Genomic DNA, 16328 nt, shown 5'->3' with positions numbered 1-16328 from the left:
GCCTGCCACAGTTAAAGAGATGCTGGCAGAAGACACAGACTCCTGACTCAGAGAAAAGAGATATAATCATTCAATAGCAATAGCCAGACTGCCAGCATTTGCTCTGGTTCCCCAGGCCCAGCCTCCATAGGGTGACACAAAGAGGTCCAAGGGTACCTGCACAGAAAGCACAGTGTGTTACAAGGGAAGGATGCCAAGCTTTTAAAAATCCCTAATCTTGTAAATAGAGCTGCAGTGAACATTGTGGTACATGACTCTTTTGAATTATGGTTTTCTCAGGGTATATGCCCAGTAGTGGGATTGCTGGGTCATATGGTAGTTCTATTTGTAGTTTTTTAAGGAACCTCCATACTGTTCTCCATAGTGGCTGTATCAATTTACATTCCCACCAACAGTGCAGGAGGGCTCCCTTTTCTCCACACCCTCTACAGCATTTATTGTTTGTAGATTTTTTGATGATGGCCATTCTGACCGGTGTGAGATGATATGTCATTGTAGTTTTGATTTGCATTTCTCTAATGATTAATGATGTTGAGCATTCTTTCATGTGTTTGTTGGCAATCTGTATATCTTCTTTGGAGAAATGTCTATTTAGGTCTTCTGCCCATTTTTGGATTGGGCTGTTTGTTTTTTTGATATTGAGCTGCATGAGCTGCTTGTAAATTTTGGAGATTAATCCTTTATAGTTCAATGCTTCATTTGCAACTATTTTCTCCCATTCTAAGGGTTGTCTTTTCGTCTTGTTTATGGTTTCCTTTGCTGTGCAAAAGCTTTGAAGTTTAATTAGGTCCCATTTGTTTATTTTTGTTTTTATTTCCATTTCTCTAGGAGGTGGGTCAAAAAGGATCTTGCTGTGATTTATATCATAGAGTGTTCTGCCTATGTTTTCCCTTAAGAGTTTGAGAGTGTCTGGCCTTACATATAGGTCTTTAATCCATTTTGAGTTTATTTTGGGCTATGGTGTTAGGGAATGTTCTAATTTCATTCTTTTACATGTAGCTGTCCAGTTTTCCCAGCACCACTTATTGAAGAGGCTGTCTTTTCTCCATTGTATATTCTTGCCTCCTTTATCAAAGATAAGGTGACCATATGTGTGTGGGTTTATCTCTGGGCTTTCTATCCTGTTCCATTGATCTATATTTCTGTTTTTGTGCCAGTACCATACTCTCTTGATTACTGTAGCTTTGTAGTATAGTCTGAAGTCAGGGAGTCTGATTCCTCCAGCTCCATTTTTCTTTCTCAAGATTGGTTTGGTATTTGGGGTCTTTTGTGTTTCCATACAAATTGTGAAATTTTTTGTTCTAGTTCTGTGAAAAATGCCAGTGGTAATTTGATAGGGATTGCATTGAATCTGTAGATTGCTTTGGGTAGTACAGTCATTTTCACAGTGTTGATTCTTCCAATATACACTACCAAATGTAAAATAGCTAGCTAGTGGGAAGCAGCCGCATAGCACAGGGAGATCAGCTTGGTGCTTTGTGACCACCTAGAGGGGTGGGATAGGGAGGGTGGGAGGGAGGGAGATGCAAGAGGGAAGAGATACGGGGATATATGCATAGGTATAACTGATTCACTTTGTTATAAAGCAGAAACTAACACACTATTGTAAAGCAATTATACTCCAATAAAGATGTTTAAAAAAATCCCTAATCTTTTTATTCTTTAAAAAATTTATTTTTATTATTATTATTTTTTGAAATCTTTTGTTGCATTGGGTCTTCATTGCTGTGTGCGGGCTTTCTCTAGTTGCAGCAAGTGGGGGCTACTCTTTGTTGCGGTGCGCGGGCTTCTCATCGCAGCGGCTTCTCTTGTTGCAGAGCACGGGCTCTAGACACACTGGTTTCAGTAGTTGTGGCTCACGGGCTCTAGAGCGCAGGCTCAGTAGTTGTGGCGCGTGGGCTTAGTTGCTCCGCGGCATGTGGGATCTTCCCAGACCAGGGCTCAAACCCGTGTCCCCCGCACTGGCAGGCAGATTCTTAACCACTGCACCACCAGGGAAGTCCCCCCCAAATCCCTAATCTTTTAAAAAGGGCACTATGCCTGCCTAAACTTCACCCTGGTGAAAGATACTATCTTATTATACCCAACGGTAAACAAACCTCCCCTTTACTCCAGAGAGAGACACTATTCCACCTCCCAAGGCTGTTTGTTATACAAACCCTCTTGAAAAAGTTGTTTGAAACACAGGCAGTGTCTCTACCCATGAGACATGCAGAAACATGAGAGATAATTGAGAATTGTCTCCCCAAACCACACATGACAGACACAATGCATATTTTAAAATGAAAGACCAACACTTTGAGGTAGGTACTATTATTATTTCTGTTCTCAGATGAATATACTGAAGCTCAGTGAAAGTGAACTACTTGTCCAAGGACAAGGAGCTGGTAAGGGTCTCTGGTGAACCCACTCTACCCTGGAGCACACACACACCTTAGGGAACTGAGTCCTCCCTACCTCTACCCTGTCCCTCTCTCAGCTACTTTAGGCTTTGTGAGTGGGTGACAGAAAAAGAGAGAAAGAATAAAAAATGGAAAAGCTGAAGAAAAGGAAGAAAGAATGAAGGGAGTTTTTTAGATACTCACACCTGTTCATACACCCAGAACTACAGAGTACAAGGACCTTGGAGTTCACCTTACAGACGAGAAAACCAGGGCTTGAGAAAGGAAGGGCCTCTCCATAGTCACAGAGGAAGTTAGGGCAAGAACCAACTAACTAACCACTAGTCATCTCTTCCTGACAGTCTTTACCTTGCACATTTTAGGCCCACGGCATTCCTCTCACCTTTCTTACACTGGTGCTGTGCCCCAAACCTGGGGGCCAGGCTATGCTATGGAGTCAATCAATAACCAAGGAGATCTGTGACAAAGGGCAGTAGGTGGAGACTGGGATACCATCCTGCCTGTATGAAACTTCCAGCCCCAGGATTCTAGAGAGAAGTGGTAAGTTGAGTTCAGTTTTTGACTGAGCTCTGGAGCCAGCACTCCAGCCATGAAGGTAGCCAGCATCTTTCTTCTCACTGCCTTGGTCCTGTTGAGTTTATCTGGTAGGTGGCTTTGCATATTTTTCTGATTTAAGTAAAACCTTTTTGTCCTGTTGCTTTACTGACCACATTACTTTCTAGACTTAGAGTCTACTCTTGGACAGATCTTTGGGTCCCAATCAGATGAAATAAGATCAGTGGATGAGAATTATATATAGCAAGAGGGATTTTAACATAACACAGGAAAACAATGTTACTAGTGAGAACTGCCCAGACATGAAATGGTTTTCCCCAGGTAATGAGGCTGACTCTTTGTCAGAGATATGGTAGAAAAAAGAAGGGATTATTTCAATATCAAGTACACTTCTAACTCTGTAAATGTTTAAGGCCAATTTACAAATTTTATGTTTTCATGGAATTGCATAAATAGGTAACAATGATTTCCAGTTATTCCAGTATAAGGGCAGAGTTTGATTAAAATTTTTATTTTTGACCTACAGAGTATTTCTAGAAAAAATATTCCTCTTGAATAGACGGTATGTTTATATCTTCAGACTGTCTTAATAATGTTGACAGATGATCTGAACCCCTGGAATTGGCATCAGCTTCCTTTTTGTCTTTGGAGATGGTTAACACTTTTAACTTTTTATCAGATCTAGCAAAGAAACCTACTGACAGCCAAATCAGCACTTTGCGAAGAAAAGGAACAATACTATTAGTTGTATTTGCTAAATATTTATGGGAGCAGTGGTCCCTTTTCCCCTTCTCATGCATATGAATTAATACATATAGATGCCTGTGGTGACCACCTGCTCATTAAATTTTAGACTCAACTAGATTCTAAAATTCAGTGGGACTCTCACCGCATCAGGTTCTGACTATTCCAGGGGACTTCTTCTCCAAGCCCCTAAGTGTCTCACTACTTTTCAATACATTTAGGTAGGAAGAACTTCCTTTAGATGACCTCAGGGATTGTTAGTATCAAAATCAAATCTCACCAACATTTCTTCCTCTGGATACTATCAAATTAGTTCTCCTTCCCTGCAGTGAGCTCACCCACAATCACCATCTCCTACACGATGTCAGCAAGACCTGCTATTTCCTAGAGAATGAAGCATGGCAATTTTAAGTATCTACCTGTAAATTCAAGAAATGTGAATTGAACTAATGGTCAGTATAATGCAATGGAGAGAAGGAGCTCTTTGGGAACTGAAGGTAAATTGTCAAAAGAGCTCCATTTTTTTTAAAACATTACTTACAAAAGAAGACTTACATGTAAGTGCAAAAGTTAGTTTTTCATCAGAAGACCTGGTTATTGCTAGTGTTCACAGCTAGTTATAGAAACTTTCCATATCTTTATCTATAAACTGAGATAAAGATACTTGTATTTCCTACATCACTGTGAGATCAACAAACTGGTTGTTACTACAATGTCAGTGAGCGTTCAGAAGGTATTTGCTCTGTGCCTGACACATTTGAAGCAGTAAGTACATCATTTCTATTTTCAAGGAAATGGGTCAACTTGTCTTAAATATCAAATTGAGATACTTTGATCCTAATCAAATTTTTGTGTAATTTTTTTGAGGTTTCAGCAGGCAGGGAGTGAATGGACACCAATGAGATATACTTGAAAAAAAATGGTAATAAGAAGGGGTGGGTGGTGGAAGAGGAAGCAGAGAAGTCACAGACTTAAATGGAAGCAGAAAATTCTGAATGAGAATACATCAGGCTTCTCCCATTCATGATCCAACTTGACATGTCTGATTTATGTTTTCTAGGTAGTACTAGAGCTAACTTCCTGGAAAGAGAGGTAAAGACAATTTTGTTAATTTTTATTTCTGGGGCTAAGACTGTTTGTTCCACACAAAGCGTAGTCTAACTCACCTTTCAATTTAGCCTGAAGTTAATATGAGGAGTATGAATGCTGGCAAGACTTAACCCATTAAATGTGGATAGTAATTGTAGTTCCGCCACAGGCGCTTATGGTGAAGGACAAATTCACTGATAAACAGGCAATTTCTCTGTAGTCATATTATGCTTGCTGTGAAGGAGTTTTTATAAATACTAGGGCTACCTGGTAGGACAAGGATTTTAGGTAGAAACCTTCTAAACATCACTCCAAGCAGCCTTTCCTCCTTACAGCCAGTTTGACCATGTTGGCATAAAGTTCTCTTCATCAACAAGGTGGAGCTCTAATTTATAATGAGCAAATAATAATAATAAACTAGGCTCTTCCTCTAGAAAAATATTCTCTATCTAACTTTTCCAGTTTTTCTTGTACTTATAATGTAAATTTCAGTAAATTTGGAGACCAGACGAAGAAGTGTCCCTCTTCTTGTTACATTTATATTTAGTGGGAAGGCCGATGGCAAACCAAAAGTGTATAAGTAAATAAATTACTACATTGGTGATGTGTTATAAAGAAGTTCTGGTTCCATTAGAAACCTAGCCTAGTTAAATCAGGGAAGGTGCGCTAAGTCAGTGAGATTTATTTTCAGCCCTGAAGGATAAATGAGTGTTAGCAAAGGGAGAAGTAGGAGAGTAAAGTGGTTAAGAGCTAAAGCTCAGGACCTAGATTGACTGGGTTTAAATCCTGGATCCAGTAATTATCAGGTGTGTGGCCTTGGGTGATTCAATCTCTTTGTGCCTCACTGTCTTTACCAGAAGAACAGTATAATAAAAAGTTCATAGGATAGTTGTAGAGTTTAAACATAATAATACGTGAAAAGCACTTAGGACAGTGTCTGCCCTGTGAAAGTCATTTGATAATTACTAGTTCTTACTGACAGTAGAGAAAACAGGCTGTGCAAAAACCCCAAGGGTAGAAGGCACCGCGTGTCTTTAATTGACTTAGAGAAGACCAGCATGACAGGACTACCGTGTGCAAGGAAGAACATGTCCCAAGGTGTGGCTGACCTGAGAGAGCCAGCACAGGTAGTAATTGTAAATTTGAACATTATCTCACTCACTTTATTCAAACCTCACAACGCCATGATGAGATAGGTAGGGAAACAACATCATTTCCACTTTGCAAATGAAGTGACTGTGGTTCAGAGACACCAAGAGATTTACCAATGTCACACAGCTTGCAGATAGCAGAGGCATTACTTAAAACCAGGTTTTCTAACTCCAAATTTTGGATTCTTCCTCCTGGAACACTTAGTATCACTCTCCCAATCACAATCATGCTTCCATCTTCAAGCCGATCAACTCCAGGGAGATTTTAGAGACTTTGCTATAAATTCAAAGAATGAAAAATGATGGGAAATGATTCTGTTTCATTCCATTTTTAGGCTAAATGTACAAATGAAGTGAGTGGATGTCCCAAGATTTATAACCCTGTCTGTGGGACAGATGGAGTTACTTATTCTAATGAATGCATGTTATGTATTGAAAATAAGTGAGTACAAACTTGAATTTCTTTTAAAATATATGTTTTAAGCTAGAAGTCTTCAAATTTTTACATATATTATCCTTTTAAGCCTCAAAGAATATACCAATAACATTAATCTCACCATGAGAGAAACAAAATACCTAGTTTTCCCCCAAACAATTCTTGATTTCTTTTTCTCCTTATTATATATGTCATGATTATATATAGAGGTGTGCATGTGTGTGTATGTGTGTGTGTGTATTATGATAGAAAGTAGTATTTATTATGTCAAGCACGTGCGAGGCACTTAATATTCACAATGACTCTATGAGGTAAATAATACTAAGCTTATTATACCCATGAAGAAATTGAGACTCAGTTAGTTTAAATAACTTGCTCAAGATCACCCAGCCATGAGTGGCAGATCTGGTACAAAATCCTTGCTCTTTCCACTATACTTTAAAGTCAGGTACTAGACTAAATATTTGTGAGATCCAGAAGAAAATCCAACATGCTTTGTCTCCCAGTTTGCTTACACTCAACGCTAACACGGTGTGGTCAATGGTAGTATAAGCAAAGTGCTCTGAGAGCACAAAATGAAAAAGAACTAATTGTGCCTGCTAGGATTTGGAAAAGTTTGAGGTTTTCTCTAGGACATAAAGAAGGAGAGAGAGGCATTTCAAGATGAAGAAAAAACTGAACAGAAGTGAGAAAGGAATTAATAACATGGTGCTGTATAAAAGGTGTTAAAGAAAGGACAGTGGGCTAGAGGAAGGAAAGTGTTTGAATGTTTCTTTCAATTAATTTAAAAAAAAATCACTTCTATAAAAAAACACAACCTTTTATAGCGAACAAGAGATAGTCTGGATTTTTTAAAGACCACATACCCAAAATACCATTATACTTAAAAATTCATTCTTGGTGATAGCAATGATTGTGTTCACTAAAGCCCTAAAGTATGCAAATATGAATTATATAGATTAGGTGACCAAAAATATATTTTTGTAATACTTTATGTAATACTTTATTTATGGATGTGAGACCTAGCCTCAGTGGAGTTTCTGAACTGATTGTAGGTGGGTAGGTGATGGGAATTAGACTCAGGTACTCAGAGAAATAAATTCGCCACAGATTTTCTGTCTTACTCAGCTGCTGAACACTTACGTGCCAAGCATTGTGCCAGTGTCCTCTGCTTTCCTAGTGGATATAACTAAAAGAAAATAGCACAAATAAGGTAGCTTCTTGTAACTTGTGACAAATGCCATCAAATGAGGTGTGAGCAACATGCTACAGGAGTGAAGGAAAAATACAGATTGCTTCTTACTGAAAGGGTCAAGAAAGGATTCATGAAAAGGGTGTCATTTAAACTGGACTTTGCATTTTCATAGCATCACAAAAGCGCTCCAGGTTAAATAAAGGTGTAGAATGATCAAAACAAATAAAAGAGATTCCACAAGCAACCCAGAAAACTCTGTTATTTTGGAACTGATGTGGTATTAAGACTTTGATTTAGGTTCAAATGACTGCATGCATTCCACATCTCTAATTCCTTGTACCATGCACCCTCTTCTTGGTCTGCTTTAAGTCATTTCAGAAAATTCTCAGTATTTAACAAGGATTGTGGAAATAGGTCCTCAGGGAGAAACATCTAATATCCTGAAGTTTTAGGCCCAAAACATTGGATGTTCTGCTTTTTCAAAAAAATTTCCACATTAAAGACTTGTAAAAGGAACTTGAAACCACGTGTTAATTTTCTCACGGCCTATGTTCTTGACATTAAGGTCAAACATCATATTTCCATCCAAGGGGAGGAGAAAGCAACACAACAGCCTTGAGACTTGGGCAATTTCCAAGTGCCAAGATCAAAAGGCCCAGTATTTAGAGTGAACCATTGGAAAAATATGAGCATAGAGCTGGGACACCCTGTTTCCTTAGACTTTAAAACCTACCAGTTCTACCTGCTCTTTCTATTCTTTTAAAATTATGTAAATATGGGAGCAACATTTGAATGCCAGAAAATGTAACTTCTCTTCCTATATTCCTCTGATAAGAAAACAGGTCTAGAGGGAAAATGTGTCTTTTTCAAATGCAACATATTTTCAAATGTACCATTTTGCCTTTCCTCTACTGCCCATTAAAAGCCCCAAACAAATACATTGTATGGTTAACTACAGCCAGGCTCTGACCTTAGTTGTTGAGCTTTGAGATGGGTAGACAAACAAGGGCTTGCATCTCCTTGATCATTAAGTGCTTAGCAGATATATTCAGTAAGAACTTTTTTTCTAATTCCTGTATGTCTTCTTAGGAAATCTATACTGGCAAATTCTTCTCTATAGACTAGTATTCTCCTGTAGAACTTTCTGCAATGACAGAAATGCTGTCCAATATGGAGGCCTCTAGCCATGGTACCAGCACTTAAAATGTGGCTACTATAACTGAAAGCCTGGATTTTTAATATTACTTAACTTTAACTGATTTAAATTTAAATAGTCATATGGGATAGTGAACAGCACAGCTATGGAAAATAAGCCAATCCGTGGGCTCTGTCTAGATGCTAACTAAAGCAGCTATCATATGGGACAAGGATATAATTTCCTTTTGCAAGATCTCACAGATGAGAATCCCCAGAGTTCTAAGGCAAAGGATCAATCAATTAGAAGGTCTTGAAGTAGCCCAGGCACCAGCTAAGATGGAGACCTGGTGGCTAGGACAATGACGTCAGAAGGAAAAGAAGCAACAATGGATTAAAGATTAATTTCAGAAGCTTTTTATAACTCCCTGCTACATCTGTAAACTCTGTAAGGACGGACATTTTTCCCTTTTGTTGTATCCTTAAGGTATGTTATAGTTCTCAATCAATATTTGAGGAGTTAATGAATAAGTGAATGAGTAAATGAATAAGAGAAATAGAAATGGAAATGAATCTCAAACCTCTCTATTTTAAATAAAGCTGATCTTGTTTCCTTGTTTTTCTCCCATTGTCACGTTTTATCAGCAAAGTTTAAGCTGATTTTTTTCCCCCAATCTCTTCTATAGGAAACACCGGATTCCTGTCCTCATTCAAAAGTCTGGGCCTTGCCGAAAACCAAGTTCTGAAATCCCATAAGAACACTATGATGTGGTGGCTGGCCTGATTGCTGAATAAAATGCATCTAAACACTTCCTGTTGCTCCCATATGCTTTTTCCTCAAAGGCACGTTTGATTATACTGGGGACGGAGGATGGAGGCAAACTCAGCATAAACCAAGTTTTACAAAATACAGCAATCCTGTAATTTTGGACAGGGTTTCCTTCATGCTTTTTCCTTCCCCATCTTCCTCACATTCTGAGGACTCTGTCTCAGGAAATGCGATTGCAGATATTAAGTGACAGGACATGATCGATCATGAATACATGTAATCCCATGAGGACTAGACTAGCATTTTAAGAAACAGTTGGAAAACTCTCAGTCCAGAAACGTTGCCCATCACCTTTCACCGACTGAAATAATTCCTTTAGAGTTCCTTGGGATTTAACTGAGCATCTATTGTGCCTGGCACTGGTCTAGGTACAGAGGCATATGATTTTGAAATGCTGCCTGCCTGGTGAAACAGAGTTTAGTCTTAAGATTTTCCATATATCTCACAATGTAGATTTCAGGTGAGACACAACTTTTTCAAAGAGGCTCTGAATCATTGAGGAGACCAAAAAAGCTACATTTTCTCAACTATGCAGTGGAGGAGCCTCTGCATTCAGCCTTAATTCTCCCCCAGCAGAGGCCATTCCCTACTAGTTACTGAGGTGAGTAGCAGTGATGTAGAGCTCCCCATTTTCCCTGGTAGCCTGAGGACTATATCTCAGCCTTGACTTGGAGATCTGCTTCTTTGGGTCTGACAGGTTTGTGCTGAGATAACCAAAGAAGAACTAAGACCTCATTGTGAATTAACTTTTACCACCAAACCATCCCCAAGAGATGATTTGCCATGGAAGGAAGGGACTACAGACCAGATGAACTGATCGTGAGGCCGCTGTGTAGTTCACTTTGCTTTACATATGAGCCACAATAACCCTGTAAGGTTATCCTTATCTTGTGAGTAAACTTAGAAAAGTTAAGTAACCTGACTAATATCACCAGCAAATAAGGTGGCAAAGTTAGGCTTTTAATTCAGGGCTGACTCCAAATCTAATGCTTCCTAGTCTAAACCACAATCACCCCAGGTGGACTATTCCTTCCCGATTTCTTTCACAGGAACTTTAGGTAACATCCTCATATTAAATGGCCTATGTGTTTATAGTCAGGGACAGCAAATAAGGTAGAAATAACGAAGTGCCTCAAAAGTAGAAAAGTTGGGCTTCCCTGGTGGCGCAGTGGTTGAGAATCTGCCTGCCAATGCAGGGGACACAGGTTCAAGCCCTGGTCTGGGCAGATCCCACATGCCGCAGAGCAACTGGGCCCGTGAGCCACAATTACTGAGCCTGCGTGTCTGGAGCCTGTGCTCTTCAACAAGAGAGGCCGCGACAGTGAGAGGTCCGCGCACCACGATGGAGAGTGGCCCCCGCTCGCCGCAACTAGAGAAAGCCCTCGCACAGAAACGAAGACCCAACACAGCGAAAAATAAAAAAATAAAAAAGATTTTAAAAAAGTGGAAAAGTATCTATAATCACAAAAAAAGAGAAGGAGAAGCAGCTTGAATTCCTAAACTCATACAAAGAAGCAGCCCAGAATGGAGAAGTGGGTAGAGGGTTAAATGAACCTGAGATGCATCAGGTTCCCTGATAAATAGTGGAGAATACATCACCCACTCAACCAAAGGTAGCCAATAAAATCTGTGCCACACATGCAAAACACAGTTGCCTGACACTCTAAGGGTTAGGTTAATTTCTTGTGATATTCAGAATATACAAGACTTGAGGTTTAAATCTGACCACTAGGGGATGCTGTGGTCTACCAAGTGACTCAGCCAAACCACCACCTCACAGTTCAGGTAAGTTATGAATGCAAGATGGCTTCCAGCATCTTGTCTGTGATGCTAGAGGACATTTCAAGGACAACGCTAAGCTTAAGGAACTTGGACACAGTAAATGGATTTAAACATTGAATGCTAGAAATTTTCGTGTCTAATTGGACCATATTACAGGCCTGGAGAGAAGAGGTTTGGAGATTACAGGCAGAGACAATACATAAACCCAGATTGTCTGCCTTTAATGGTTCTGCTCTCTTTCTGACCTGTTAATAGACTTAGGCAACCCACATTTCTGCCTGGCCATGCCCCCAAACTGTTGCCAAGCCAAGTTCTCAGGACCCAAAATAAGACAAACAAGAGGCAATAGCTGCCCCTGGGAAAGGATGGACAACCAATGGTACCTGAAAGCAAATTCACAAGTCACACAATTCAAGGATCTGAAACTGAGCAGGATCCTGTGGGGCCCTCCTGGGTACAAATCCTTTCCCTGTCCCCCATTTCTTGCTTGCAGGAAGAGGGCTTCAGCCTCCTAGACCTTCCCTGAGTTCCAAAGAGCACATTCAAACGGTTGGTGATCAGGAAAGTAAGAGAATGCAGAAACAAAGGCGGAGCGATCAAGAAACTATAGTGCAGTGATTAAAGCCGGGAATTCATTCCCCCTCAAGGGATATACTTAACAGTATCTTTGAGTTCTTCTGCAGGAACTAAAGCCCCCATCCAGGTGGAAGATGGTAACTTCAGGCTGAGCACAAGATTCCTGGAGCACCTCCCTGTTACCTCACCAACAACCAATCTGTAGAAAGTCACACCCCCTATAGCCCTCATCCCAAATTTTACCTATAAAAATTTCTCCCTGAGAAGCAGCGGGGAGTTTGGGGGGTTTTGAGCATAAGCCACCCCATTCTCCTTGCTTGGTCCTGTATTAAGCCTTCCTCTGCTCCAGACTCCGACATTTTGGTTTACTTAGCCTGTGTGTTGGGCACAGGACCTTGTGTTCGGTAACAGGTTAAAATCTCACAAATGTTTTTCCCGCCAGTCTGGATTTGGAAAGGAAGGGACAAAATGAAATTTTACCTTCCTCTCTCGACCAGGCACCACAGAGAGAAACAGAGATGGGTCAGCTGACTTCGGTAAGGCTTCTTACCCTTGGCCGGCTCCTGCAGGATTTCCCTGGATCCTGTCTGTGGGTTCCAGAGAGAGTGGGGTGTCCCAGTGGGTTTTCCCTCTACCCTTCATGGTGAGCGCTTGGCTGAGACTCCATTTTCTCCAGGGCGCGTCATACATGAATAATCTTGTCTAGGTTCAAAGTTCTCCATTGCGGCCATTGTAATTCATGTTTATCTTTGGTAAGCTTAACCTGCTCATTCAGCCTTCAAACAAAATTTTATTCGCCCGAGGCGTCACTCCGGACCAGTTCAGCGTAAGTCGGACCAAGTCTGACCCGGGACCCGGTCTAGTTTCGGAGTCGGTCCCGTCCATCACCGGAAACAGTCCGGTCTCTATGTCCGTCGTATCCCAACTCCGGCCAGTTTCAGAACCCAGGCCAGGGGGAAAAAAATGCTCAAAGTCTGAAAGTTCTTAACACACAAGGCATGGATGGAGGATTGGAGTGAATTTACCCACCACCTCCAGAGGCGGCGAGAAAGCCGCGACTCAAGGGGCTCTGCAGGTACCTTCACTGCTGTTTCTCGTCCCCCTGAGGGCTGTCGAGGGTCTCCTTGGGTTCCCTCTTCTGTCACCAGACCTGTGAAAAGATAAACTGAGGCATATTTTTTTTTTAATTTTATTTATTTATGGCTGTGCTGGGTCTTCGTTTTCTGTGCGAGGGCTTTCTCCAGTTGCGGCGAGCGGGGGGCACTCTTCATCGCGGTGCGCAGGCCTCTCACTATCGCGGCCTCTCTTGTTGCGGAGCACAGGCTCCAGACGCGCAGGCTCAGCAGTTGTGGCTCACGGGCCTAGTTGCTCCGCGGCATGTGGGATCTTCCCAGATCAGGGCTCGAACTCGTGTCCCCTGCATTGGCAGGCAGATTCTCAGCCACTGCACCACCAGGGAAGCCCAAACTGAGGCATATTAAAAATTTTAAGTTTGAGCAAAAATTGATTCAAATCGGGCAGCATCCAAACTAGCAGACAGGAAGGAGCTCCAAGGGTCAGTGCAAAATGGCATTTACAGCCAGAAAGGAGGGGGGACAAGGAAGTTACTAGACAAAAAGCAGATTTGTTATTGCAAAGTCACTTTCCTTTAGGGGATGGCAGGGGTCTAGCAGGCAGATTATTTAACTAATGCTGATTAGGCGATTTCTGATCTACTAGTTTAAGATTCCATTTCTCGGAATGGAAACTATAATTCAGTTAAGTCTTGGTTTGGTGGCGTGGGTCTTAGCATAAGCAACTCCATTTGGGGCCTGTTGCCTTATTTTTAACAGAACCATCAGAAAGCATGTGGATTACTGTGTTCGTGTCTGGTTGGTTCGTTTTTTAAAAAGATATTTACAACTGGAATATGTTTAGAGGAGACAGATAACCATGATAAACAAGAATTTGAAACTTTTTCCTATGATAGATGGTTGAAAGAAGTAGGAAACTTTCGTCTGAGGAAAGGAAAACCCTTAGAAATCTGGTGAGTCTTTTCAAACAATTTAAGAGGGAGAATGTTAACACCATGAAAGCAGAAACTTTGTTCTTTTTTTATTGCTGTATTACAGGCTGGAAGACAGTACCTAACATCTAGGAGGTGCTCAATTAATATTCTTTTTGTTACATAAATGAATGAGGAAGAGGAATAAACATGCTCTTGTTGGCCCTAAAGGGTAGAATTTAGAATAATTGCGTAGGGATTAAAGGGAGATTGATTTGGGTTCAGTAGAAAAGCATATAGTATAATGGTTAAAATCAGGGGCTCTGATTTAGAGTGCCTGGGCTGGAATCTGGTTTTACCACTATTTAACCATGTGTCCTGGAAAAAGGCAGAGGATTTCTCAAAGTCTCAGTTTTCTCATCTCTAATATAGGGTTAATAATAACAAGTCCCTCTTAGGGCAATCAGTACAATGCCTGCTCTACAGTAAGTGCTCAAGAAAGACTAACTATTATTATCGCTGTTGTTATTGTTCATCTCATAACCCTTCGAGCTCACTAAAAAGGTCTCCTGGTACATGAACATTTCCCTGATAGGAGGAGCTTTGCTTCTTCAGGTAACAATTCACTGCATTATTGAATTGTTACCTTCTGGAATAGATTCCTTAACTGGATACAAGATTAGACTAAAATCACTCTGCTTTTAACTGTAGAAAATTCCAAGGTTATAAACCACACCCCCAAAACAAGAACTCAAGGGTAGTGACTGAGAATAAGTTTTGTGGAAGGAGAAGGGTTTTGTGGCCATGGTGGAAAATAGGGTTAGTAAACCCAACTTCCACTGTTAGTTCCTCATCCCTGGGGAATTAGGAATGCAGGACAATTTCCTTTACTGGTTTCAGAGTATTTGAAATATAAAGCTATCAAACAAAAATAGTATACAAAAAAATATTTTTGTCCCATTGAAGAAGTAAACTTGTTTGAAATAAAACATTTTTTAAAAGTATTTTTAATAGTTTTTAAATAGTTTTTAAAACTATGATGATTTTTAATAGTTCATGAGCCTCCTGAGAAATAGGAACATGAGGAACATTGAAACTTTTATTTCCATTTCTCTTGCCCAATTTATCCCCTAAAAGCCTTTACTTATTCCAACTAAGTAAAAATAAAATGTATTTGCATAATAAAGGAAGCAATTACATAAAAAGGTGCAAAGCTCTTACATTTCAAAGCTCTTACATTTTTTTTTTTCCCCCGGATTCTTAACCACTGCACCACCAGGGAAATCCCTAGGAATTTGCATTTTAAGCCAGCTAAGCATCTGATGGGCTTGGGGGTTGGAGAACCTACTTGCGGGTATTTGGGCAAAGGTAGGGACCTCAGAACAGTTTTCTTGCCAAGAGGGTGCTAGACGCATGGGGAGAAATACTGAAAATGGGGATGGGAATAAAACTTATACTGAGTAAATATAAAATTTATACTGAGTACTTAGCACTGCCAACAATTTCCTTTGTTTTCTTTTTTTTTAAATTTTTTATTGGAGTATAGTTGTTTTACAATGTTGTATTAGTTTCTGCTGTATAGTGAAGTGGAGTTCCCTGTGCTATACAGCAGGTTCTCATTAGTTATCTATTTTATACATATTACTGTATATATGTCAATCCCAGTCTCCCAATGCATCCCACCCCCGCCACTTTTCCCCCCTTGGTGTCCATACATTTGTTCTCTACATCTATGTCTCTATTTCTGCCTTGCAAACAGGTTCATCTGTACCATTTTTCTAGATTCCACATATATGTGTTAATATACGATGTATGTTTTTCTCTTTCTGACTTACTTCACCCTGTATGAGTCTCTAGGTCCATACACATCTCTACAAATGACCCAATTTCGTTCCTTTTTATGGCTGAGTAATATTCCATTGTGTATAGTTACCACATCTTCTTTATCCATTCATCTGTCGATGGGCATTTAAGTTGCTTCCATGACCTGGCTATTGTAAACAGTGCTGCAGTGAACATTGAGGTGCATGTGTCCTGTTTTTTTTTTTTTTTTTCACATCTTTATTGGAGTATAAATGCTTTACAATGTTGTGTTAGTTTCTACTGTACAACAGCTATATGAATCAGTTATATGTATACATATATTGCCATATCCCCTCCGTCTTGAGGCTCCCTCCCACCCTCCCTATCCCATCCCTCTAGGTCATCACAAAGCACCGAGCTGATCTCCCTGTGCTATGCAGCAGCTTCCCACTAGCCATCCATTTTACATTTGGTAGTGTATATATGTCCATGCCACTCTCTCACTTCGTCCCAGCTTACCCTTCCCCTGCTGTGCCCTCACGTCCATTCTCTACATCTGCGTCTTTATTCTGGCCCTGCCACTAGGTTCATCAGTACTGTTTTTTAAATTCCATATATATGCGTTAGCATACAGTGTTTGTTTTTCTC

At 40.4% G+C, this 16328-nt stretch overlaps 1 protein-coding gene across 1 annotated transcript; it reads left to right on the top strand.

Moving 5' to 3' along the window:
* Positions 1–2932: 2932 nt before the first annotated feature.
* SPINK1 (serine peptidase inhibitor Kazal type 1) lies at positions 2933–9516 on the top strand. Its single transcript, XM_036849001.1, has 4 exons — positions 2933–3046; positions 4762–4793; positions 6277–6383; positions 9393–9516. Exons 1-4 carry the CDS (start codon positions 2992–2994, stop codon positions 9460–9462), a joined length of 264 nt encoding a protein of 87 aa, XP_036704896.1. The 5' UTR covers positions 2933–2991; the 3' UTR covers positions 9463–9516.
* The last annotated feature ends 6812 nt before the right edge of the window (positions 9517–16328 follow it).

This window comes from Balaenoptera musculus, chromosome 3 (assembly GCF_009873245.2).
Source record: "Balaenoptera musculus isolate JJ_BM4_2016_0621 chromosome 3, mBalMus1.pri.v3, whole genome shotgun sequence".
Taxonomy (NCBI): Eukaryota; Metazoa; Chordata; class Mammalia; order Artiodactyla; family Balaenopteridae; genus Balaenoptera; species Balaenoptera musculus.
Note: the sequence above shows the minus strand (reverse complement) of the source record. Positions and strands in the feature narration are given on the sequence as shown.

Coding starts and splice junctions, on each gene's coding strand:
- SPINK1 (XM_036849001.1), top strand. CDS start 2,992: ATGAAGGTAGCCAGCATCTTTCTTCTCACTGCCTTGGTCCTGTTGAGT. Junction 4,794..6,276: donor CTAACTTCCTGGAAAGAGAG/GTAAAGACAATT, acceptor TTCCATTTTTAG/GCTAAATGTACAAATGAAGT. Junction 6,384..9,392: donor ATGTTATGTATTGAAAATAA/GTGAGTACAAAC, acceptor TCTCTTCTATAG/GAAACACCGGATTCCTGTCC.